The sequence below is a fragment of the Brienomyrus brachyistius genome, chromosome 19 (assembly GCF_023856365.1).
Source record: "Brienomyrus brachyistius isolate T26 chromosome 19, BBRACH_0.4, whole genome shotgun sequence".
In the NCBI taxonomy this organism is placed as follows: domain Eukaryota; kingdom Metazoa; phylum Chordata; class Actinopteri; order Osteoglossiformes; family Mormyridae; genus Brienomyrus; species Brienomyrus brachyistius.
This window is the reverse complement of record NC_064551.1, coordinates 1004803-1031820: the sequence shown is the minus strand read 5'-3', so window position 1 is coordinate 1031820 and position 27018 is coordinate 1004803. Positions and strand designations below refer to the sequence as shown.

General features: G+C 47.5%; 1 protein-coding gene and 1 long non-coding RNA gene across 2 annotated transcripts; one reads left to right on the top strand and one right to left on the bottom strand.

Moving 5' to 3' along the window:
* On the bottom strand, nucleotides 1-26674 carry LOC125714679 (protein kinase C eta type-like). The gene is made up of 15 exons (XM_048985512.1): nucleotides 26444-26674; nucleotides 25655-26077; nucleotides 19790-19853; nucleotides 17354-17507; nucleotides 15925-15959; nucleotides 15369-15451; nucleotides 14323-14452; nucleotides 13620-13753; nucleotides 12738-12875; nucleotides 11475-11648; nucleotides 9631-9785; nucleotides 6518-6656; nucleotides 6030-6218; nucleotides 2853-2999; nucleotides 1-1332 (listed from the first exon to the last, which is right to left on the bottom strand). Exons 2-15 carry the CDS (start codon nucleotides 26003-26005, stop codon nucleotides 1183-1185), a joined length of 2043 nt encoding a protein of 680 aa, XP_048841469.1. The 5' UTR covers nucleotides 26006-26077; nucleotides 26444-26674; the 3' UTR covers nucleotides 1-1182.
* LOC125714680 (uncharacterized) lies at nucleotides 13177-13613 on the top strand. The gene is made up of 3 exons (XR_007383822.1): nucleotides 13177-13331; nucleotides 13376-13443; nucleotides 13478-13613. It is a non-coding gene; the product is annotated as an uncharacterized LOC125714680 (long non-coding RNA).
* Nucleotides 26675-27018: the final 344 nt, after the last annotated feature.

Genomic DNA, 27018 nt, shown 5'->3' with positions numbered 1-27018 from the left:
TTTCACATTGTATTTGGCGTTGTTTATTCTTCACGACGCTCTTTCACAGCACTGAAATCTGCAGTCATGGTAATCAACCCACAGCAGGGTGCAGTCAGGGGAAGCTGGCTTCTTCCGGATGAGTGTGATGCCACGTGGCAGTGAGGCACTGCGACTCGGGCCAAACAGGGAGCCTGAGTGGAATGTCAAATTTATGACAGTTTCAGAGTGAGATGAACATGCAGACAATTTGTACGCATCAGCATGGAGCAGAGACCGGCTGCCTCCAGTCGCCCACGGTAGACGACCTGGCCAATTGCTGCCAAGCTTTTCCTTAAACACATGTTTACGTCGCCATTTTCCAACAAGTCTCTCCCCAACAAGAACCGGAAAACAAATGAAATCTCAAGAACACTTTTGGCAGGAGATGCTGATAATCGTGACGATATCAGCCACCATATCTAAGATTTCTCAGAAAATGTAACCATGAAAGATAACTGCATGATTGAACCCCCCCCCCCAAACACAGAAAAGGAAAGCATCCGTCTTCATGACTTCCCATGTAAAAATGACATAATTAATAATAAGGAAAATGTCACAGGAAATATTATTACTGTGGCAGACTGGGATGCCTGTGCTTTCAAGCCCAACAAGCTGACTGGAGACAATGGTGCTGATCCTGCATTGGGGGCCAAAGCCATGCTGAGGCAATACTCTGCTTAGAGAAAAAAATCCATTTTTCCCTCTGAAGAAAGTAAACATGAGGTGCATGAAAATGCCTGTCAGCAGATCAGCATCAGCAAGCCACACTGGAGTTTAGCTACCAGTTCGAGGGTCCACTTTTCCACGAGCTGTGTGGACCTGACCAGTTAGTTTTTGCATTTGAGGCTGTGTGAAGTCCAGTCACGCAACCAGTCCTAGCCCCAACACAATACACACCCGGTACATCTCACACAAGCTAGGAGGACTTCTTTACGACGCTTTAGCGCAAATAGATTGCTCAAGACTTCCCACTCATTCAGATGGGCATTTCTTAGATGGTGTTGGGTCTCATCACTGAGTATTGCTTTCAGAAGTTTCCGGGAATCAGGAGCAACACAAATGTGTGTCTCAGAGTTGACGAGGTCAAGCATTCAGCAGAGTTCCGATAAGAACGTGACGTGATGTCGAGGGCGGCTCTGATGGAAGGCGGCAGAGGAAGCTCTATCTTTCCAAAAGTCTGGGGGACGTGTAAGAAAAGTTCCTGAAGACATCCTGAGAGATGGAGGTAATTACAGGTTCCTCGATAGGCGTGAGTGAGGCCTCCTCTTGTGTAAAATCTGGGTCAAAGTTACTCACATCCTCCGTGGCTTTCTGCACCAAGGAAAACACACCAAACGTCAGGAAAACAGCAGAAACATTCAGATTCATGCATTTCTAACAAGAGATTCACTGAATTCTACGGACCATGACCGAGGGGAAACTTCCATCTTACACAACACTACTTTATGGTTGACGCAAACATAAATATGACTCTGTGTTTTGTGTGTATTACTGTATATCATTTATTGCCTCATATCTAGTTTAGAGCCACCAATTCACCTAACCACACATTTCTGGTTTTTATTTTAACCACATCTAGGGCCAGGGAGTCATCTCTCACTCCACAGGGGCACCACACCATACTTCTGCCTCCCATTGTTTTAAATCAAGCAGAGATTGAGAGAAAACAGGAACATAATCAGGAACATAATCAGTCTGTGTACCAGGGAGAGCGGAAACCCCACTTGCGTTATGGTTCTGGTTCTGGTTCTGGTTCAGGGAGGTTATGTCACTATGTAAGCTTTTTGGAATCATGAAGATACCGGCTGACCCATAAATCCTGCCATGTGAACGTCCCCCAAATAAAACCTTGTAATATTTGTGTAACTTACACAATGTATTTGTAAATAATGGCAGGCAATTTCAACATCTAAATTCAAAAAAGCCTACATTCGCAGGACTGCACCGTATTCATGTTAAATAAAAGTCAGTTACTTTACCATACAGTAAGAGAAGTGCAGCTTTAAAATGCATAATGAGCAGTTTTGTTATTAAACGTTACAAAGTAAACCGTTACTATAATCACACTATTTTTGGCAGTTACAAAGAACATACCTAATTACCTTTTCAAACTGAATGCAATTAAGAGTATTGGAATTTAAAATGGCTTCTTACTCGTTCCATTTGCTTTGCGTGAAAATATTAATAGACACATGCAGCCTATTCCCCTAATTTCCTGTTTATGATCTACCTAATGATTGCATGATGAATGGCTGATATTAGGTTCAGTGACAGATACAATCTGACGGTTGCATTGAGTCACACTGTCACAGCAGCAACGCTAAAATAATATAACAACCAGACATGAATGCGCACAATATCTCCGCGATGCTTTAAAATCCATCAGCAATGCATCTGAGGTCATTTGTTCACTGGCACAGTCAGATACATCACTAGTGAAGTCTGACTTGACACCCCCCATGTCTGCATGCTGCATTTCAGCAGGGACACCATGTTAATGATCCCTAACCCTAACCCTGACTTGACATCCCCCATGTCTGCATGCTGCATTTCAGCAGGGATACCATATTAAAGATCCCTATTTCACATACAGCCTGCTATTTAACCCACAATAGGGTTGTAGTGTGTGTATATATGTGTATATATAACACGATCATTTGTCGATGTCCCGATCTTAAACCAGCATGCTGTTGATGTATGTGTGCTGTCTGGGTGAATAAGAGAACAAGTAATGTAAAAGTTACTTTCCCTACTAACTATTTAGGTTTAAATGGCAGTGGCCACTGTAGGTCCCAACATTTAATCCAATGGTAAGTAGACATGAGACTCACAATCCGGGGCTTGAACGGAGGCTCCAGCTCCCTTCGGTTCAGCAGCTCCCAGTCGATGGAGCGGAAGAAGGCATGCCTGGTGATGGCGCTCTCCCCCCCGCTGGCTGACACGGAGCCCAGCCGATGGTCAGGGTTTTTGGTCAGGAGCTGAGAGGACGAGGAGAAGGTCTCAGATACCCACAGAACATTCAAACACAGGAAACGATCCGTCCAAAGACCCAGATTTGTCTTCTCGGAGAAAGGTTCACATTGTTAAACTACACTGAGGCGTTATTCCTGTGCCTAAATACCTACGGCTGCTTTAGAGTTCAGGCACAACGTTGGACGTCCATATTCTGTCCAACAATAAAAACTGTCATCATCAATAGTTTTAACTTTTCTGTCCGGCCGTCCGTCCACTGGCCAGTGTCACAGCAGGGCACAGGCACACCAGCTCCACCCCCCCCCCCCCAAACACACATACATACAGAGGATACTCAGACTCCCAGTTCTCAGCAGCTGTGAAGCAGCAGCATTTCCCACTTGGGCACCAGGTCGCCTTTGTCACCGAACTACAAACTGCTCAGTCACTTAAGAGAACATAGTTTATTCAATTTATTGTCACTATCTGAAAATTTAGACTTAATTATAGAACTAGGGCCGAATAATTTATCAATTTCAAAATGAAATCATAATTTGAAACCACACCATTAGCAAATCGCAAAGACTGCAGTTTAGGTATACATTATGCAGGAAGACTCCCCCAAGGCTTAAACCGTTGTGAGAATATTGTTATTCATGCCACCCTGCTTGTGTGACAGTCAATCTCACCAATCAGAAGTGTGGTATTGTTTGTTTGTGTCATATGTTTTAAATCTATTATACACTGAATATTGAACTGGAGCAAACCAAATTGCAATTGCAATATCTGTCGGAAAATTAATAATTAGATATTCTCCCCAAATCGTTCAGACCGATACAGACCCCATCTTTTTGAAGAGGTAAATACAGGACTGCAGTGGCTATTTGCTGAACTGATGTTCACTGTGTTTTGCTGTAACTGCAGTGCTCTGACACTGATATGGACTAAAGAAGCTCTTCATGTGACGACAGAGTAAAGCTGTATGCACCTCATTCAGCTGCATTTCATACTCTCACAGCACCTCATTCAGCTGCATTTCATACTCTCACAGCACCTCATTCAGCTCTCTCAGAACCTCATTCAGCTGCATTTCATACTCTCACAGCACCTCATTCAGCTGCATTTCATACTCTCACAGCACCTCATTCAGCTGCATTTCAGACTCTCACAGCACCTCATTCAGCTGCATTTCATACTCTCACAGCACCTCATTCAGCTGCATTTCAGACTCTCACAGCACCTCATTCAGCTCTCTCAGAACCTCATTCAGCTGCATTTCAGACTCTCTCAGAACCTCATTCAGCTGCATTTCAGACTCTCACAGCACCTCATTCAGCTGCATTTCATACTGTCACAGCACCTCATTCAGCTGCATTTCAGACTCTCACAGCACCTCATTCAGCTCTCACAGCACCTCATTCAGCTGCAGTTCAGACTCTTTCAGAACCTCATTCAGCTGCATTTCAGACTCTCTCAGAACCTCATTCAGCTGCATTTCAGACTCTCCCAGCACCTCATACAACTGCATTTCAGACTCTCCCAGCACCTCATTCAGCTGCATTTCAGACTCTCGCAGCGCCTCATTCAGCTGTATTTCAGAGGACAAACTGGACACAATGACAGACTGACTATGAATCACAAACCCACCTTCATGAGGTAAATGAACCTGTGGCCAGTGCCAGAATGGTCTCTGGCTTTGGCGGTATGATCTAGCCGCCCTTTCTGAGGGTCACTAGCGGTCTCTGCATGCCTGTTCCACTCCTGACTGCCTGTCTCTAGGCCCCCATCTCTCCCGTGAGAGTGAGGCTTCCGTTCCACTGCAGTAAATCTAACCAGGTCTCCTTTTGGCTGTCCTGTAAAGCGATGCTTGCTGTTTTGTGCAGCCCTTCCGGAAACCGATGCCGCCCATTTGATCCGGTGCTCATGCCAAAAGTGCTATTTTCATTCCTCAGAACCGGTTTTGTTAGACCCAGCTTCAGACACAGTCCCCTTCCTCTCTCCCACCAGGAGCGTGCCGAGTCCACCTGGAGTCTCCTTGGCTGTTAGTGGGCAATTCTGTGTCAGCAGTGCTATAAGTCATGTCACAGGGTCCCTGAATCTTACCCGCTACGGACAGACACATCTAGCAGTGGATTCTGGGTAAGCTGCCATTGAAAACAACACCGTGGACCGGAAGGGGCCAATCAAACCAAAAGAAGGACAGGAGTCTACAGAGCCGAATTTAGGATCATCTGGAAGCATCTGGAATCTGAAGCACAAGTGAAATCCACTGAGGCAGTCAGGCTCCTCAGTGTCAGTTTCAGGTTTCATTTGCCACATACACAAACATACTCTGTACACATGAGCAATGACAGGCTTTGCCACCTGATTCCTGGGATATGAACAGCAATAACCGAATACGAACAAAAATTACATTAAAAGATAAATAAAAATAAATGACAAAAAAATAGGAAAAAAATCGAAAGTAATGATGAGTTATGATTAACCTGCTGTAAAACTGCTCTGTCATCCCACTGGCAAAGGCGCATGACAAACAGGCGGGATTTAAATATGCAAACAGACCCTTGGACAAAGTGCAGAGGGACTCAGAATCAACTCATTAGTCATCACAGGAGACATCAGGCCTTCAGCTGTGCTGCCCTCTCACTGGCAGCACCAGTGCCTGTCTGCCCTCTGCAAACTGCCAGTTTAGCCTCATGCAAATAAGTCAGACGCCTAGGGAAATCTCACTTACACCTAAGCTACCAGCACTGCTACCATACATCCCCGACGGTACAATGATGTTCCTCAGAGTCAATTTCTGTACCTTAAAAAAGGAACATTTACCTACAGTTAGGGTACAACTGGCAGATGCATGAGGATACAGCCCCAGTGACAAGTAACTGTACAGCCTGGTACCTGTTTCTCTGACAGTGTACTGTTGGCGTCTTCACATTGTTGTTGTTTGGAGGTCAGATTGTACAGCAGGGTAGATACGAGTTATAATTAAAGGTGGTGTAATTACTGTTACAGGCTGAACTGTTTCTACGAGCATCGTGGTGGTCAGGTGGACTTACTGCTTTCAGGATGTCCTCAGCCTCGATGCTCAGCCACTTCTCGTAGGTGATCTCCTCCGTCAAGATGGCCTCGAAAAGCGAGTCCTCGTTCTCGGCGTCGAAGGGAGCATAGCCCAGAAGCATCTCATACAGCAGCACGCCCAGGGCCCACCAGTCTACGGAGGGGCCGTACGACATCTCCTGCAGGATCTGGAGGGGATGGAGGAACGTTAGAGAGAGACAGAGAGAATGGACAGCTAACACACTAACAAACAGAAGAACACACACTCAGCCACACACACACACGATCACACTGTACTGATACCAACAGGGAACACAGAACTAACCAATCAGGGGAACTAAAGCAAGACCACTGGCCTTTTAATGAGTGGAGAGGGAACAGAAGGTGTCAGCGAGGGAAGGGAACTGGAAGTGAAAGTACAGCAAGGAAGCCAGGAGAAGGAGAAGTATTACAGGCGGCACTGGGCCGTGCCAGGAACTGCAGCTACCTCTGGGGCTATGTAGTCTGGGGTTCCACAGAAGGTCCTGGTGCTCTCACCCTCAAAGATCTCCTCCTTGCACATGCCAAAATCAGCCAGTTTGCAGTGACCGTCTTTGTCCAGGAGCACATTGTCCAGCTTAAGGTCCCTGGTAGAAAACGCCAAGAGCATACCTAAGCTTCTCTCTACAGTGCATGTTTTATCCATCCATCCATCCATCCATCCATCAGATGACACAGCGCTTCAGCATTTCAGTATTATTAGTAGTATTATAGTATAACACAAATCCATCCATCCATCCATCAGTCCATCCATCCAATCCATCCATCAGGCTTCCCAAGCTGCTCCCCAGGTGCTGGGTCACGAGCCAGGGGGCTATCTCAGGAAGCTGATGGGGAGCCAATCCAGTTCCCATCAAGTCTTCATCATTTCCTTCTAAAACCTCTGGTTCCTCCACTTTAAAATTGTTTACTTTTAAACTATTTATTTTGTCTCTTATTTTAACTTGTAGCCCTTTGAGATCCTGTGATGTAAAGGGCATTATAAATAAAATAAAATGTATTAAAACCATTTCCTGCTTGGGGTTTCAGAGAGAGAGAAAAAAGGCAGAGAGGTACTTTGGATCAAAACAAGTGCTGAAACATGCAGATGAAGCATCTAAAAAGAGATACGCAAAAGAGCGAGCGAGCGAGCGGCGGTCCAGCGGCGATAAGGTGTGAGGTAAACAGCCCTCAGAAACAAACGACAAAAACAAACAAGCACGTGCATCTGACTTTCCATCCTGAGGTGGAAAAACAGCAAAGCCTGCAGTTATTACATTTATTCTCTAGTGGTCAAACTGTTTCCACTGCAGCTATTAGTTTCTTAGTAATTAGGGAAATAAACAGCGGAAAAACTGCAGTCCATCCTGCAGGGTGCAGTGAACAGGCTGGACTTTATACGGCGGCTGGGATTTGACGGGAAACTGCAAACAAAGGCCACTTTAATTTAGCCAGAGATGGCTGTCTGCGTGGGAGACAGGCGCAGGCAGTGAGACCTCATCTGCGCAGCTGAGCTGCCCTGGCAGACCCTGTCTTGTTTCCATCTCTCTGTATAAATCGTTCGGTTTCTTGGTGTGTGATGTCATCAAGGGACTTCACCAAGTCACCATGAGTGGTCTCCCGCTATCACCTGCCAGGGACAGATTATCTATTTGCCGGCGTCCCGGATGTTTGTCTTCAGTCGCGGTGACTGATAAAGCCTGAGGGCAGAGCTTTGAGGAACCAAATACCTCTTCAGGATTTACACTCTGCCTGTGCAGCTCCACGGCCGCCCACTGATTCATACACTCAGTATGAGATGAGACGTTTATCGGCCCTGAACTGCAAGCTCCTTCCAGAAGCTTCTATCCCCCAGCATGCCACCTTTACAGTGAGGCTATCACTCTGGGGCAGGGATCGTCATCCCCCCCCATACACGGACAAAAGAGTCTGCGGCAGAACGTTTAGACTGAGAAGAACACATGATATAAGCTACGTTTTTAGATACCGCGTCCGCGCTAAACTGCTGGATTTTGATCAGAATTCCCATCAGAATTCTCCACGGTGCCGTTAGTGTTGATGTCACATCAATTGCAAAGAGATGATTTATTGTGGGGCGTGTGGCAGCACCCAGGCAACCTTCAGAAACAATGTGGCGGTAAAGATACACTCAACAGATCCCTCAACAATGGAGCCTCATGGTTGACTGAATATTAAAGACGTTTCCTATTTACAGCCATTAGGTGAGACAGGCTCATCTGAAATGCTGCCACAGGATGAATGAGAGTGTGAGAGTGTCACTTTGATGGTGGTTTGGTCGTGCTGATAAACCGCCAATCCGCAGATTACGGTGGGAAGACATCAGCCGTGTAACGTGGGGATTTGGTGACGGGGAACAGATTCCATTACAGGGACAGATTTATTTATAGCAGTTTGCTGGGCCGATTTGACAGGGGAACAAGCAGCAGGGAGACGGAGCAATGGAGCAGCGACGTCCTCGTTATCCACGCCACTCGGGGGCAGAACAAAACGCAACACGCCAAACCCGAGCGAATGACCCGGGATCAATAACCAGCACAGATAAATGCATGAAGAACGTGGGCAAAACCTGCACTGAGATTCCAGTCCATTGGTTAGAGGTTCCAGGCACCTCATACAATCAGGCAATCAATTGGCCAAGCAGCCCACCAGCTCAATAACATCCATAAAAATCATCGCCTTGATTGTCAGATTGATAAGCCCTAATTCACAGAGGTCAGGCTAAGATGTAAGGGAAGCTCATGAATACAGTCACCGAGTAGGAAAAGCATCGAAAAACCTTACAGATTATAAGCATTTACTAACTAAAGCAAGAAAGGCTGAAAAGGTAAAAGACTAAAGGCATTTTCTCATTAAACAAGTTTCACAATTAAGCCCTTATTCTTAATGTTAATAATGACATATTAAAAATTACGTTTATAATTATACAATTATACAGTTACAGTTTCTTTCAAGAAGCACAAAATTCCCTAGTCCGCTATGAGCCATAGTTAGGGTTTCTGATGAGCACCAGCCTGATTCCTTCCCACTCGGCCATTCAGTTTGGTTAATGTTGTGTTTGTTTTATCAGCATAACAGTGGAGCCACTTCCTGTTCGACCGCCCCTCTCTTTCCTGTGACTCAAAGCTGCGTGCGAATAAAAGAATTACATGTTTATCTGCCAATCATGCGAAAACCATTCAACTGAAAGAATATTTTTAAGGTAAAATATTTTAGCACAGCGAGGGGATTCACTGCAGTTCCATGCGTCTTCGGACGTAGGTAAGATTTAATCAGAAGCAAAGGCTGCATCTGCAGGGCTGAGTTTAGCTGTGAGCTGAAAAGCAGTGGTTTGTTTGAAGAGGAAACTTGTCACTGTGGGTGGAAATGTCGCCTGATATGACATTGGATGCATGAATTTGAGTGAAGTAATGCAAGAACCATGTCAAGGGTACAAGAGATGAACCCCCTAAGTCCTTATGTGGCTAGCCTCCGGTATTTTCCCGAGGGATTCTATCACTCGGTGTTTAGTTTGCATCTTGTGTGGGGTGCTGTATTAGTGACTGAGCTGTAGGGGGCGCCCACCTGTAGATAATGCCATTGATGTGCAGAAACATGAGGGCTGAGGTGATCTCGGCAGCGTAAAAGCGTGCACGCCACTCGTCGAACTTCCGCACCTTCTGGATGTGGAACATGAGGTCACCGCCATTGACAAACTCCATGACGAAGAAGAGTCGCTCCTGGAACGTAAGGACAGGAAGGTCACCATAAGACGCCTCGCTGTATGTGCGCAATGGCCTGTGTGAACAGAGCTCAGAGAGTCACCACTGCCTGTGCTCTACCAGCAGCGACAGAACTCCCACAGACCCCTGTGCAAACACAGGAAACAGCACAGCCAGACCTCAGATTCCTGATTGGAAAGCCAGCTTAACAGGAACTGGCACAGCACAAGATGGTCCTGATCATGGGTGTCGTTAGGATCGATCACTCGGTCACTCTATAGCCCCGAGTATTTTAAGCCAAGCCCCGAGTGCTTTAAGCCAAGCCCTGAGTACTTTAAGCCGAGCCCCCGAGTACCTTAAGCCAAGCCCTGAGTACTTTAAGCCGAGCCCCCGAGTACCTTAAGCCGAGCCCCGTGTACCTTAAGCCGAGCCCCGAGTACCTTAAGCCGAGCCCCGAGTACCTTAAGCCGAGCCCCGAGTACCTTAAGCCGAGCCCCGAGTACCTTAAGCCGAGCCCCGAGTACCTTAAGCCGAGCCCCGAGTACCTTAAGCCGAGCCCCGAGTACCTTAAGCCGAGCCCCGAGTACTTCACTGTTAGCCCCGATGTCAATATTCCTTCAAAACCAAAAACTCAAGCCCCAGGTAAACTTGACTCGATCCCTGATCTTTTCAACAGCGAGAAACTACCCTAGTCCTGATTCTCTAGAAGCATCACTTAATGAGACAGTCAACCCAAGGGCGTAGATCTGGGTACGGACGGGAGGGATATGCCCCCTACCAATTCTGGGGTGGGGGGGGGGGAGATAATTTGATCCCCACTGATGCTGAAACCAAATCTACACCCTTAAGCCAACGCCTTTGCTGAAACCGAGTAGCATTACAGGGAGCTAACAGTGGCTTTGCAAAGGATTCTGGGAGCATCTCTAACACGCTGCTTCTCTGGCACATGCATGCTTACATACTCGTTTTGTTCTCCTACTACGACACCTGACACTAGATGCCAAGCTTCCTGCGCAGCTCTGTGTCGTGGTCGAGACTCTGCGCCACGTAACAATGTTCTGCACTTGCCAGATGCAGTTAAATTCTTTTCTAGGATTACTGTTGAGGCCGATGAACGTAAAGTGAGCTAAACTCAAAATGAACTCACTGGAGGCTTTATGTAGAAAAGCTGTTCCATAGAGACCCTTCACGGTCCAACAAAAAGCCCTGTTCTGATATGCGGGTTCTGCAAAAGCAGACTAGCCTGAGGAGGCAGCAAGCTCCCCACGGAAAACATATTAGTAATGGCATGAAATACAAGATCTTTCATTCCCTGAAGAGTCTGACAATCAGAGGTAGATAGTTCAAGTCCAGAAAGTAAAAACCCAGCCCAAAATTTTGTTTCAACCAACTAATTGAGTATAAAGAGGTCAGAGTCACAGAGTATTCACCTGGCTGACTGAAACAAAATCTTGTGAATTTGTGTTGGAATTTTTACTCTCTGGTCCTGAACCATCCACCTCTGTTGACAATCATTTAACTGACAGTATCTACTGCCATCTAGTGGACTTTAAAGAAAGTATCTTACTGCACAGTTTAGCTGCCTCTTTATGATGCAGTTTTGCGAAATTCCAAGCAGTGAAAAGCAGCTGTATGCACAGTAACTGTCAGTGAGTGTGTGTGTTTGTCCACCTGTGTGCAGGTGTGAGCCCTGGGGACGCGACTCACCGGTGTCTGGAAGCAGCAGTACAGCTGCGTAAGGTAGGGGTGGCTGTGAGCCAAAGATAAGATCCTCTTCTCCGTCATGGTGCACTCCACGTCATCATCCTGAAGGATGACGTCCTTCTTCAGCACCTTCACAGCAAACACCTCCCCCGTTTTTTCCAGGCGTGCAAGCATCACCTAGAGACAGGCACAGATGTGAATACACCCATAAAGGACCCCAACAACAGTGTCGTCTTCAGGAAAGCAGAGAAATGAAGACACCCATAAAGGACCCAACAACAGTGCATCTTCAGGCAGGCACAGATGTGAACACACCCATAAAGGACCCAACAACAGTGTCGTCTTCAGGAAAGCAGAGAAATGAAGACACCCATAAAGGACCCAACAACAGTGCATCTTCAGGCAGGCACAGATGTGAACACACCCATAAAGGACCCCAACAACAGTGCCATCTTCAGGCAGGCACAGATGTGAACACACCCATAAAGGACCCCAACAACAGTGCCATCTTCAGGCAGGCACAGATGTGAACACACCCATAAAGGACCCAACAACAGTGCATCTTCAGGCAGGCACAGATGTGAACACACCCATAAAGGACCCCAACAACAGTGCCATCTTCAGGCAGGCACAGATGTGAACACACCCATAAAGGACCCCAACAACAGTGCCATCTTCAGGCAGGCACAGATGTGAACACACCCATAAAGGACCCAACAACAGTGCCATCTTCAGGCAGGCACAGATGTGAACACACCCATAAAGGACCCAACAACAGTGCCATCTTCAGGCAGGCACAGATGTGAACACACCCATAAAGGACCCCAACAACAGTGCCATCTTCAGGCAGGCACAGATGTGAACACACCCATAAAGGACCCAACAACAGTGCATCTTCAGGCAGGCACAGATGTGAACACACCCATAAAGGACCCAACAACAGTGCCATCTTCAGGCAGGCACAGATGTGAACACACCCATAAAGGACCCAACAACAGTGCATCTTCAGGCAGGCACAGATGTGAACACACCCAGATTGGACCCCAATAACAGTGTCACCTACAGGCAGGCACAGATGTGAACACACCCAGATTGGACCCCAATAACAGTGCATCTTCAGGCAGGCACAGATGTGAACACACCCAGATTGGACCCCAATAACAGTGCATCTTCAGGAAGGCACAGATGTGAACACACCCAGATTGGACCCCAATAACAGTGTCACCTACAGGCAGGCACAGACAAACCTAGTGTGAACATTCCCACCTTGCCGAAGCTGCCTTTTCCCAGAACCTGCAGGAAAGTGAAGTCGGCCAAGCCAAGACGCTTCCTCATGTGTTCTTCACTTTCAGGGCTTTGTTCCTTTGAACCAGGGCTTCGTTTAATATATGTGGCTTGTCGTGCCTGGGGGGGGGGGAAACAGATCACAGGTCAGCCCGCACAGTGAAAGCTTGATATGGGATTCAGGGGAAGGAGCAGAGGTGGGTAGAGGAGCCAAAATCAGCACTCAGGAAAACACACTATTACTTAAATAATTCAAGTAAGAGTCAAAGTACTCAACAAAATTTAAAATATCCAAATAAAACGCCTTGTACTTTAATAATCAAATCAATGTGTGTGAGCAGTGGCCTCAGGCACAGGAAAACGGTGACGTAGACAGAGGTATCACTGCAGGTGCGTGCTGGCATGTGTACAGGTGTGTGTGTGTGCTGGCATGTATACAGGTGCGTGCTGGCGTGTGTACAGGTGTGTGTGTGTGAGTGTGTGTGTGCTGGCATGTGTACAGGTGTGTGTGTGTGGGTGTGTGTGTGCTGGCATGTGTACAGGTGTGTGTGTGAGCGTGTGCTGGCATGTGTACAGGTGTGTGTGTGTGTGTGTGTGTGTGTGTGCTGGCATGTGTACAGGTGTGTGTGTGAGCGTGTGCTGGCATGTGTACAGGTGTGTGTGTGAGCGTGTGCTGGCATGTGTACAGGTGTGTGTGTGGGCGTGTGCTGGCATGTGTACAGGTGTGTGTGTGAGCGTGTGCTGGCATGTGTACAGGTGTGTGTGTGAGCGTGTGCTGGCATGTGTACAGGTGTGTGTGTGAGCGTGTGCTGGCATGTGTACAGGTGTGTGTGTGAGTGTGTGTGTGCAGAGAACAGCAGTTACCAAGGAGCCATGTCTGGAGACTCCGTCCGCCTGCAAGCCCATCTCCTTCAGGCAGTTGGCCAACTCCACGCTGTTGACCCCACAGCTGGGAGCGACGTTGCCCTTGCAGCGGATGTGGACGTTCATCTTACAGACTGTCAAGGGAGGTGGACACATGTGAGAGGACAAGTGCAGACATGCATGTGGGAGAAGAAGCCAATGCAGCAGCAGAGAAGCCACTTCAGCTTCGTTGCCAGCAGCAGAGAAGCCACTTCAGCTTCGTTGCCAGCAGCACACCTCCTTGGTGCTCGTCACACTGTCTGCCATAAGGGCAACAAATACGAACGCCTACCTCTCCATTTGTACTCTATTGTGAAACAGATGTTTACAAAATGTTGAAATTGAATGTACAAAATATTTACAGCTTGGATAGCATAACACAACATAAACCGTTTAGCGGCAGAAAGACATATGAGGAGGACAGAGATGGATAAAGCCTGAGTAATAGGGAAGAAAGCTGAGGAAAAGAAAACTGTGAACAGAAGTGTGAGTGAAACCGCAATGGAAGAAGGTGGGGGATACATGTCAACTGATGTCGATGAGCTGATATTGGTGAGCTGGTGTCTGTGAGCTGATATTGGTGAGCTGGTGTCTGTGAGCTGATATTGGTGAGCTGGTGTCTGTGAGCTGGTATTGTGGGTGAGGGATTGAGAGAGATGCTTACTCTTGCAATGCAGGCCCTGCTTGACGAGGCCCCACAGCAGCGAGCCACAGTGGTCACAGAAAGTAGGTGCCTTGTAGTTGTGAATGTTAAATTTGTGAGGAACGTTGATGCTGAAGCCCTGGGTGCCGGCCTGGGGGTATTGGGGGAGGGGGGGGCAAGATGAGAAGACCACTGTTATACCCTTTTCGCTGTCCTGGGGAAGCTCTATCCCTGCAGAGCTCAAAAAAACTGTGTGCAGTACCAGGCATGGGCAGTAGGTGGCACTGTGGTCTTTCAATTTCATAGATATCAATGACAAAGACACAGCAAGCCCATTGAGTTTTTATTTCCAGTCACATTCTACACACATAACTGGCATGAAATCCATCTCTGACAGTTAAGGCTGAAATCCAGAAATGCACAGTAGTGATATCTGTGGGGCAGTGGTGTCTTAATGGTTAGGGAAGTGCATTTGTAATTGGAAGCTTGCTGGTTCAAATCCCCAACCAGCAAGGCACCACTGAAGTACCCAGACCAAGATACAGCCCCCCAGCACTGCTCCCCGGGCGCTGAATTAGCTGCCCCCTGCTGTGTCATGATATATAGGTTAAATGCAGAGACACGTTTTGAAGTTGTGCACTGTGTGCTGTGGTGTGTCAACAATGACCACTGATCAACAAATTCCAATATGCTTCACTGGATTATCAGTGTTGCTCTTTGAAGCTCAGCGCTGTAATCCCCTGAAAATCAGCCTTAATCATTTTCACACTGAGCTTCTCAATGGAAATTCAGAATAGATGTTTTCGCCTCACTTTAAACAACTAAAAGAAACTCTGTGCTATGCTTCTCAAAAAAGTACTTTGCGGTAACTGACCTTCACAGCTTCCTGAGAGACACTCCCCACACCTCTGCCAGAATGAGCGTCCAACAGAGCATGTGTGAAACACAAACATCTAACTACTGAATTAGCATTTAGCTGCTTTTTTGCCCTAAAAATTGCAGATGTGGCCCCACTGCTGAACCCAGCTGCCTCTGATCCCACTGCTGACTGCATGGTGACCTCTCACCTCCTCTGTGTCGACCTTCTTCATGCGTGGGCACACTGTCACCACCAGCTGGTGGCAGCGCTTGTGGACGACACAGGTGCAGACTGGGGGGAGCAGAAACAGAGAGGGAGGTCACATGTTTGTGCGGGAGGCCCCAAGTGTGTCACATGACTTTTAGCTTGGCTCATCAGACAAATGAAATTGTCATAGGAACACGTTGAACGTTGTTGAAATTTTACACATTTCTTATAATAATTGATCACATTTCTATTGTTAGGAATTTCACAAAGCTGTTTATATATTTTTTAAATAAATTAAAATTATGACTACTTCATGATGGCCCTTTATTTACAGTTTTTGCTAACACCTCCAGCATCATCTTACTGACTGACACTGTAAGGCTAATAAATCATTTTTGTCTTCCTGCGTAAAAACGAGCACCAAAAGCCAAGCCCTCCGATTCTGTCAGCATGTAAATCATACTCACAGTATGCAAAGGCTGTATGGAATGTATAAAGCTGCATGACAGCAGCGTGAGATGTGGCGATGGGGGGGGGGGGGGGGGGGTGTGACTCACCTTGGCACTGGTAGCCCTGCTTCCCAAACACACCCCTGCAGACAGAGGAGAGCAAGTGTAACCAACAGAGTAACCAAGTGTGGCGGCGGCGCTATCAGCATCATGGCCTTTTCAGACAGGGGCGTGGCCTTTTCGCACAGGGGCGTGGCCTCTTCGCACAGGGGCGTGGCCTCTTCGCACAGGGGCGTGGCCTCTTCGCACAGGGGCGTGGCCTCTTCGCACAGGAGCGTGGCCTCTTCGCACAGGAGCGTGGCCTCTTCGCACAGGAGCGTGGCCTCTTCGCACAGGAGCGTGGCCTCTTTGCACAGGGGCGTGGCCTCTTCGCACAGCAGTGACTCTGACATATATATACACAGACGCTCCACTACTTACGAACTTTCAGACATATGAACGAAAAGGACTGTAACTCCAAATCATGTTCATTGGGCTCCCGCTTCCTGTCCACAACATCAATTTTGTTTTTCAACACGCCAGTTCCGCCAATTACGACTTCTGGCCTCCACTTCCGTCGGGCGGCAGCGTAGCGTGCGTACTCCCAGCATCCTAGTTCTTTGTACTTGCGTATAAAATGATGGTCAACGATGACTTGCGAACATTTCAAGTTACGGACGGCCGTTCGTAACGTACCTCATTCGTAAGTAGAGGAACGTCTCTATATATGAAGCCAAACAAGAACCCAAGGACACACACAAAAAAATCCAAATTCTAAACATTTGCCCCTGGGGTCTGCAAAGCAGGGCCATAGAGGCCGTTCATAAATAAATTCTCTTATCAGTATAGAAGAGGAAACTCCTTTCATTGCGGAAGAGGCAAGTCTGCAATCGACACGCTAACAAGGCAATAAAAGCACAGTGTGGTAGTGCTACCAAGTGATGACACTCAAAACCATGTTAACAGCCTCGCGAAGTGAACAATATGTCACACTGATCGTCACTCGTCTGGAGATCGGAAAGATTAGACGTTACATTCCAGCCTTTCAGCATCCTTTGTCTTTGTACTTCATGAGTATTTTACTACAGCAGAGTAATTGAAAAGTAAATAATATTTAAACAGGACAAAAAAAACACTGCATGGAATGATGTTAAACACTACATGAGATTGCAGGTGCTACGGAGGCTGGAAACCTGTCTGGGTGCAAACTGTCATCGTCCAGCAGGAAGTACTGGACAGTATATCGCCAACAGAGAAACAGAGAAGAATTCAAAGCTTGATGACAACTGAATGTGCGTTGCAATCACACCATTGTAAAGTCGAACTAAATGTCAAACCATCGTAAATCTAGGAGGATCTGTACATGCCACTCATTAGGTCTGTGCCAAAGCTCAATAAGGATCACTGTTTCATTCTATCATATCCTATCCTATGAGTGAGTGAGTGACGTATTTGCCTGGAAACACTCATGGGGCCTGTAGGGAGCAGTGAGGCTCACCAGATGAACTCCTTGCAGTGACAACAGAAGGTGGGCTGTCGCAGGAAGGTGGCCATGAACTTGTGACCATTAACCTGGTGGACCTTCCTCCGCAGCGCCCCCTGGTGCTTCCGTGTGAACTTCCTCAGTTGCCTTGGGTTGGCTGTGGCCTCCTCTGGAAGAATGAGAGGAGGAAGGGGCAGAGAGAGTGGGTTATGAATAGGCATTTAGAGGGAGGAAGGTGTGGAAATTGTGCTACAGCTTGAAAAAGGTAGATAAACCACAGTCACAAACCAGTGAATCACAAACCCCTGCAGGGTTATGGGTCTGAGTCCCAGAAAAACACAGCACTGCGGTCTCACCCTTTCAAGGTTATGGGTCTCATTCCCAGACAAACACAGCACTGCGGTCTCACCCATTCAAGATTATGGGTCTGACTCCCAAACACAGCATTGCGGTCTCACCCCTGCAGGATTATGGGTCTGATTCCCAGACAAACACAGCACTGCAGTCTCACCCCTGCAGGGTTTTGGGTCTGATTCCCAGACAAACACAGTACTGCGGTCTCACCCCTGCAGGATTATGGGTCTGATTCCCAGACAAACACAGCACTGCGGTCTCAGCCCTGCAGGGTTTTGGGTCTGATTCCCAGACAAACACAGCACTGCGGTCTCACCCCTGCAGGGTTTTGGGTCTGATTCCCAGACAAACACAGCACTGCGGTCTCACCCCTGCAGGGTTTTGGGTCTGATTCCCAAACAAACACAGCACTGCGGTCTCACCCTTTCAAGGTTATGGGTCTCATTCCCAGACAAACACAGCACTGCGGTCTCACCCATTCAAGATTATGGGTCTGACTCCCAAACACAGCATTGCGGTCTCACCCCTGCAGGATTATGGGTCTGATTCCCAGACAAACACAGCACTGCAGTCTCACCCCTGCAGGGTTTTGGGTCTGATTCCCAGACAAACACAGTACTGCGGTCTCACCCCTGCAGGATTATGGGTCTGATTCCCAGACAAACACAGCACTGCGGTCTCAGCCCTGCAGGGTTTTGGGTCTGATTCCCAGACAAACACAGCACTGCGGTCTCACCCCTGCAGGGTTTTGGGTCTGATTCCCAGACAAACACAGCACTGCGGTCTCACCCCTGCAGGGTTTTGGGTCTGATTCCCAGACAAACACAACACTGCGGTCTCACCCCTGCAGGGTTTTGGTTCTGATTCCCAAACAAACACAGCACTGCGGTCTCACCCTTTCAAGGTTATGGGTCTGATTCCCAAACACAGCACTGCGGTCTCACCCCTGCAGAGTTTTGGGTCTGATTCCCAGACAAACACAGCACTGCAGTCTCATCCATCCAGGGTTTTGGGTCTGACTCCCAGACAAACGCAGCACTGTGGTCTCACCCCTGCAGGGTTTTGGGTCTGATTCCCAGACAAACACAGCACTGCGGTCTCACCCCTGCAGGATTATGGGTTTGATTCCCAGACAAACACAGCACTGCAGTCTCATCCATCCAGGGTTTTGGGTCTGACTCCCAGACAAACGCAGCACTGCGGCCTCACCCCTTCAAGGTTATGGGTCTGATTCCCAGTGCCAGGCCTTGGTGCATGTAGTTTTTTCATTCTCCCCTGTTCATGCGAGCTTCCTCCAGGTACACCAGATTCCTCCACCAGACTAAATTCACATGGTAAGGTCAAATGGTCTCTTTAAATTGTCTATAGCATGAGACTATCTTTCTGTGTGTCTGAGTGTCCTGGTATGTAGTGACATCCCTCAACAAATTGTCCCCTGCCTTCTGTTCTGAGCTTCCTGGATAAGCTCCAGGCCTAACATCATCCTGTTCTGCTTGTGGTAAATGGATGGATGGAAGGATGGTAAAAAGTAGAGCACAGTGAAGAAAAGCACTGTAATCCAGTTCTAGCACACAGAAAACCCAATTTTTAGCAGTGGAGACCAACACTAACATAGCCTGCACTGCCTTGCTATTATAATTTGTCACAGTGTTTGTTAACTGAGAAAAATATAGCAGTGAAACAGAGACCAGGCCAATCATGACCATGACCATAACCATGACTGTGACCATGACCATTAATGTGACCGTGACTGTAACTATGACCATGACTGCTCACTCACTCTCAGAAGCACTGCCACTAAGCAGGAAGTTCTCTAAGGGAACAATGACAGCGAGGAATAAGAGCACAGAAAGGACCTGAGCTTCTCCACAATATCCCCGTTCACTGCACCACTGCGCTCCATCAGAGGTCTGTAATCCGTGCTTTAGGTGAGATCCAGAGTATGCGTATCTCACTGGAGCAGGTAAGCTAAGAGTGAGAGCTGACCAGTGATGACTGAAGGCTTAAGCGTTTCTGTTGGAAGTAAGATCGTGTGAGTCTGCTGTGGTGTTTGGAGTTTGTTTGGGGGGGGGGGGGTGAGAGGGGGCGGAGTCTTACCATCAGTGAAGGAGCCCGTCAGAGAAATGATGACAAAGACCTTGCCCTCAGGTTCCAGGTCCAGCTGGGCAAAAAATACAAGGAAGAAATACATTGTGAGTCAAGGTCTGTAATTAGAAGGCTGAGCCTCTGCATAAGATACGACCGGAAACGAACCGAGGACCGTTAACATTAAAAAGAATGACTGCTCTCAGACATATACACACACAAACATAACATTAGAGTTTAATAGCGGGAAGTAATTACTGCAAACATGGATGGAAACAGCAGCAGCCGCAGCATATACATGTCCACTGCATAGTACATGTCCACTGCATAGTACATGTCCCTCATTGCACACACGCATCCTGCACGCTTCTCTTTTCAGTGCAACATTTCCCGTAAACCACTGCAAGCTCCACTGAAAACAGGTAGAGTGTATTGTTAGAGAAACAGGAGAGTGCTCATTGGCCAGGGGAGAGAGGCGGGGCTTGTGTAGCAGCCCACCCCCACCAATTAGGGGCGAGGAAGAGACGGCTTCCTGGCACCCCTCTGCTCAGGCTGCTCCTGTAACAGCATCTCTGCTCCACGTTGGCCATTCGTCATGAGCTCAGGGGGCTTCTAAGCAGAAGCTTCCCCCACACAGCGCAGTCATGGAGGCCGCCGGCATCCCCAACCGGCGAGCCGGTGTTATTTCACACTTCCATGCCTGAGCTTTCGGGCACACAGTGACCTGCATCGCGGGAAGAGTGACAGGACACGATCTGCATCCTCAGTGCCATTATCTCCCACAAGCTCAATGACTGACACTTGCTGGGAATGACCAAAGTGAGCTAATGAAACCCCAAATCCTGCAGAGAATGCCACTTGCAAAACAGAAACCTGCTTTCCAGGAAGTGAGAGTAGTTTTTCATGAGGGCCACCAAGCCGAGTTAGGGCCAGTATCGGGTGACGTGTCGCGACTCGCCGCGGCCGGCTGCTGTGCGGAGAGGCAGAAAGGCAGGCCGGCTCACAGCGGCATGTCTGCATACGCACCACTGACTTCCTCAGGCCTATTTCAGGTACCAAACCTGGCCCTACAGAAAAATACATGTTGCTAAGCTACAGGTATAAACACAAAGTATGAACACGAACTACACAGACAAGTGATTACTGATCATATTGAAAAGATACGACATGCAAGATAAAATGTTTCCTTAAATTGACCCGGGCATTTATAGAGAAAGGAAGTTAAAATCGTGAGTGAATATAGTTGGACTTGGAGTAGATAAATGGCAGTATTTCTGAGCCCTGCCCAAATGGTTGAGAGTTGTTTGATGTGTCATCATGGGTGGAAAATGCCAGAAATGTAGAGGTGAGACAGCTGATCCAGCCCTGCTGGTTAGACCAGGCAGCCAGGAGTGGCATGTGTGAGAATCTGTGGCAGCAGAATATTCAAGTAACTCAGAAACAGACTTATCAGCAGCGGAAGAAACTCAGCCAGCCAGCCCAAGCGCAGAACATCTCATGGTGCCCGAAAGCTGCGGCTAGGATCTGTGCATTTAGCCATAGATGCCGGTCACCAGCATCAGGCCTGTTTAGCTGATCTACTGAGGTGAGCATCTCTGAGAGGAGCTCACTGTATGCCGCATGGTAAACACCGCATACACGTTCACTGTATGCCGCATGGTAAACACCGCATATACGTTCACTGTATGCCGCATGGTAAACACCGCATATACGTTCACTGTGGACTGATGAACTTCAATGATCATAAGACAAAAATGCTGTGGAACAGTATGCAGCCATATTCTGAACTGCAAGCCTTTATGTTTTAGTGACACATCAAGACACATCTGCTACAGGGGTGACCACGTGTCAGAAATGTCACAGCCAAAATGCAGTGCATGTTGATCTATCCTCAAGTCAACAAAATGCGCATGTATGAATATCCCTCTGCGGCATGTATTAGTTAAATTTTAGCACCAGCTCAATTAATTAATTTATTTAATTATATAACTTGATGAGGCACTAAGAAACCGATCTGATCTTCCGTCAGAGATAGGTCAAGCCTGAAAAATCGTGACAATGCTTGCAGCCTTAGAGCGACATGCCGTGAACAGAAGTGAGGGTCACATGACGAGTCATTGCTCACCGGCACGTGCATCAGAGCTGCCATTTTGGCTGCGAGGAAACACAGTTACTGTACTTTACGCTGAAGGAAGAAAAAAGCAAAACTGCCCAGTACATGTATGTAAGGCCAGTGCTGATTTTCTAAAGTCGCAACACAGTAACATTCATAGAAACCAGATGCTTTCCTGAGACTCTTCCGTAAGTTTGGATAATTGCTACTTAAAAGTTCTATCTGTCCTCCACTGTATATTCTGTACTGGAGACTTGCACGCATGCGGACAAATGTATTGATACAAATATCTCACGTAATGCTTAGTAGTTTATAAAGGGGACCAAACATCAGAGCACAAAGATGATACTGTTGCATCTCTGATGCATTCTTGTGTTGTCACTTCACTTCCAAAGCAGGTCACGTGATCCTGGGACGTCATGGTAACATCAAATCACCAATGGGAATCCCCCCTCCTCCCAACAAATTCACCTAAGCTACATCTAGTAGGCAAGGAAGATGGCTTAATTGGTGAGTCACAGAAATCGTCTCAATCGCGCATGAGTCAACTGACTGGTACACAAGCATCTCCATGCATGACAGGCACAGAATCTCAGGTATTCATGTAACGGCACAGCAATGGTGACCAACGCCGCCTTAGGAATGCATTCAGGTGATTAGCATAAGCGGCACGATCAACAACCGACACCGGAACCAAATGGAGCGGAGGCTGAGCCTCAGTGACGCAGCGAGCTGCTCTATCGAGCCATTCTGCTCCTGCAGCTCACAATGTGGTCATGAATAACTACACTGGCTTACAGCTTAACATAAGGAGGACGCAGAAAACACAGCACCATGTTAGCATCCTGTGTTTTATCGTAAACACGCCTGTGACATACACGCTCTAGTGGCTGTCAAACACTGCCTTGCAGCAAAGCAGGGCTGGGCCAGTGATCTTCACTGTGATATTCAACAGATCAAGATATCAGGAGAAACAGTGGAAAATCACTTAGGAAATCTGTAGATGAGTGTGTGCTGCGTCACAAGCCACATGAGTCCAGCAAACGGAAGAGAAATGTTAGCTTGTTAGCCAGCCGCAGTGCCCTAGCGACCACTGGCCAGTGAATTAGTAAAAATGGCAACTATATGATAAGAGCGTTAAAAGAGCCAAAGCAGCCAGCAGCATGTGCAACATCCCACAGCCTCAAGCATTTAGCCCTCCAGTGAAGGAAGTAGCGACTGGGCAGCGTTTAGCAGCAGTGCTAATAGTAGATGAAGTGCTGGGGGGCGGTGTGAGTTTGTGGGGAAAGTACATGTGCTTGTGCTTCCGTGTGCTGGATCATTAGCTGTCAGTGCACCAGAGGACTCTACTCATCATGGTAGCAGGGTTTATCAGTCCGAGACAGGGACAGGATCCCGTGTCGGGACAGACCCGGTAGGATCCCGTGTCGGGGACAGACCCGGTAGGATCCCGTGTCGGGGACAGACCCGGTAACCTGTGTCAGGTTTCCAGCATGATCCAGGTATTTCATGTAATTTTTCTGAAGGTTATAAGCTATACAACAAAAAAACAATCGGTGCTCATTTGGATAGAGATAAATAAATTGGAAAGTAACTGTCTGAAGTCTATAAATTGAGTACATTAAGCATTTACGTGATATGCTTGACACAAAGGCCCTTAGATTTCATAGTGAACCTAAGAACAGGAAGTCTCCGGGAGCCAACACCCACTTTCACGGTTGTGGGCCTGGATCCTGACTCCCCTTAGCACTGTGTGTTCTCTCCATTACCATCGACCAAAGAGACTCCCTGCACGCATAAATGACTGTGATTCTGCGAGTCCCTCAGATGTCTAACCCCAACAAGCCGCCACTGCGACCCCGACTAGATCAGTGATCACTGAAAATTCATGTATGGAAGGTAATTCATATCATGGACATTATTCATTGAGAAGTTAAGCTTTATAATTCAACTGGAACAAAAACCAATGTACAAGCAGGCCCGTCAGTTGAGAAAAAGCTTCCTTAATGGGCAAGAGCGAGTATAAGCATAGGGGTGTTTACTGGGATTCTTATTCCTTTGCTGGAATAATCATCAAGATTGTAACTGGACCCCCTGATTTTCAGTGTATTGATATAATCTTGTTACATTTGTCCCTAGAGGATATGAAGGACTGAGTTTGCATCTGCCCAGTGGCTAACAGGACTGCATCACTGGCAGTGCATCACTGGCAGTGCAGAAAGTGAGAGGCATCGCACAAGGCATGCAGCTGCACATGGCTGCCGCAGCAGCTGGGATGGACTCATAATAGCATCTCTCAAGGGGGGAAATGAGAGCGGGGGGCCACATGGGGCTCAGCCATGCGAAGGGCCACTGGAGCGAGGGACAGGGGCCCCCGCCACGTGCGGCAAACAGCGCGTGTGTGTCTGCAGGTTTCCACAGGGTCTGAGAAAACAGCAAACGTGACAAGATGGACAAGAAAAGCTGCTCTGTGAAACTACTTCTGTGTCTGAGATCTCAGCCTGCTGTCATTGTGTGCTGCAGTGAAAAAGGTCAAAGGGAAATCTATTTACAGACAGGAACAATCGCACTATCATACGTATCTGTGTTGCGTGTCACCGTGTGTGGGTGTTCACGCCTGTGTGGAGGTCGAAATACCCTAACAGTTCATTTAGCATGAAAGCCCTTTTTGCTGTTTGTAGATGCCACTGTTTTGTCATTTGATGAGTTACCCAGCTCTGAGGCCAGTGACACATCACACACATGATGAGATACTGAGATGATGTCAAGTCTAAGCACTCGTCTCAGTGAAACACCTCCAGACGACGTTACCTTGAACTTCACCTTTATGCTTTAGCATCCAGTTAATTGATTCAGGTCTTAGGGGGCCAGTCACACTTTATTCAGCTCATCAGCCAACTATCACCTTTAGTCGGTCCTTTAGGAGGACAGGGACCCCGAACTGGGGAAGCCTGTTTCAGCAGATAATTTTGGCCAAAGTGATGTGTAAGTGTGGAAGGTATAGACAGCAGCTGAGGTCAAGGGTCTCGGGATCGAGGGTGACGGTTAAGGATTTGAACCCTCAAGCTTCTGGACATCTAACCTACACACCAGCCTGTACGACCCTCTGTATACAGAAGTGGGTATTTAATGGTTACTTAACACAACATACATGACATATGCGAATTATGATGAAACAATAGTTACATTTTCAGGGTCTGCTGATGGAAAACTATTATAGCCCCATAATAATTCTGAAGGTAAAAGTGCCATGTTCCACCTTAAATGACATCTATTTTTGTTCAATATCCAGTACGTTTTTGAGGGGGGGGGAGTTGATAAAGTAAAAGCAATTAATTGTAACACGCAGGAAATGTGACCAATAGTTTTTTACTGACTCCATTTAAAAGGTGGTATTTTTACCGCGCCCGCTTATGTTGGCGGCTGATTTGCAGAAGCCCCTTCGACTCAATTTCAAAGGCGTGCGGTCGCAGTAAAGACGGTGGTCCGTCGCACAAGCAACAGAGGCAGAAACCTTCAGTCTCACAGGAAAAGCTCGGCTGCGGTACCAGGTAACGTCACTCTTTGCATATACAATAAAACATTACTCCACTTGCAAGCTAGTTAACTTAGGCTATAGCCTTTTAAATCAAATATATTCAGTCACTTTTAATTACAGAAATATAGTTTTCTTAAATTGAAATCATTTTAGATCCCTTCATAAAAATGTATTCATTTTTTTTGTCAACTACAGCCTGTCCGTGTGTTTGAAGACCTCAGCTCACCCATCCTTCGTAGGTCTCATTCATGGTCGAGGCTTTGAGCAGATCTTGCAGCTGGACGACAGCGTTGGCCACGAAGTCGTCGTAGCCGATCGGCGTCTCATGGAAGGCGGCCAGCTCCAGCGCCTGGCCGCCGCGCACGTTCACGCAGAACTCCTCGTTGAACGTCGGCCTGGTGGTCTTCAGCTTGGTGTGGGTCTGCCCGATCTTATAATCGTCCACCTTGACCACAATGTAAGGATCCAGGACTACGGAGGTCTTGTTAAAAACCTTGGAGTGGCGAAGGGAGAAGGTGGTCGGCTTGAGCTCCACCGCCTCTCCAATCCTCACTTTCAAGTAGCCGTCGAACTTCATGTCGGTGCCCGAAGAGCTCAGGTTTACTGCCAGCCGAGGACGCAGGACATCACCTAACGGCGTTGCGTTAAACTTTCAACAACGCCGGTGGATATGAAATATCAGCAATGAACGAAAAGCGAGACTTTTCAGTCTATATGCAACAACAAAATAAAACTGCTGTTGTGCAGGTTGCTTGAAAGTGTCAGTGTTCGGAGCTGCAGTATATGCGGGCGTGTGCGCCGCAGATTGGCTTCTCTATGCAGTGCGACGCTTCGCCGAAAGCAGCCTCCCTGGGGGAAGGTTTCACAGCTTCCAAGAAGGGGAAGTACGTTTTAATGCATGTTTCCTAACGAGAATGCGAACTAACCAAGCTGATCGACCCCTCAAGCTGTCAAGCAAAAGCACAGTCTCTGGTATAAAAAAGGCACCTCCGTTTCGATATTTTTAAAGATTTACCTGAAATAGCAGAGACCTGCCACCATGTGACTGTGAGACGGATCAGCGTCGCTCTGCGTCCTTTGACGCCGAAGGACAGGGCGGCTTAATGTCCCCCAGGGGGTGGGACGTGTCACCTTCTTCTGGTCAATGCGATGGACCCGCCGTTTACTGGTGTGACTGGCAGATATGTGACGGACCCGCCTACGGTAAATTATACCGTAAAAAAAGTTTATAGCTGAGGTTCTCAAACTTCTTCACAGTTTGTGACAAACTGCCTCAGCAGTCAACATTTCCCTTTTTGTGGATTAATTGTTCCAACTTAATATATAATAATTAATAACAGTAGGTTATTTAAGTTATCCCATTTTACAATTAAAGCTCTACTGGAATGAACCATACGCACAAAATAGATAGATTAGCTAGCGATTAATAACTTTATCCAATGCAGGTTCTGTGTTCAATGTGTTCAGGTGTTGGACGCTGAGAAACATTTGGCTGAAATATTCTATTCTTTTGTGCGTTTGGGGGAATTTTGGAACGAACGCGAAACCTTCCGCCTGATCTCCCCAGGGGCCTTGCCGTGTAATACGGGA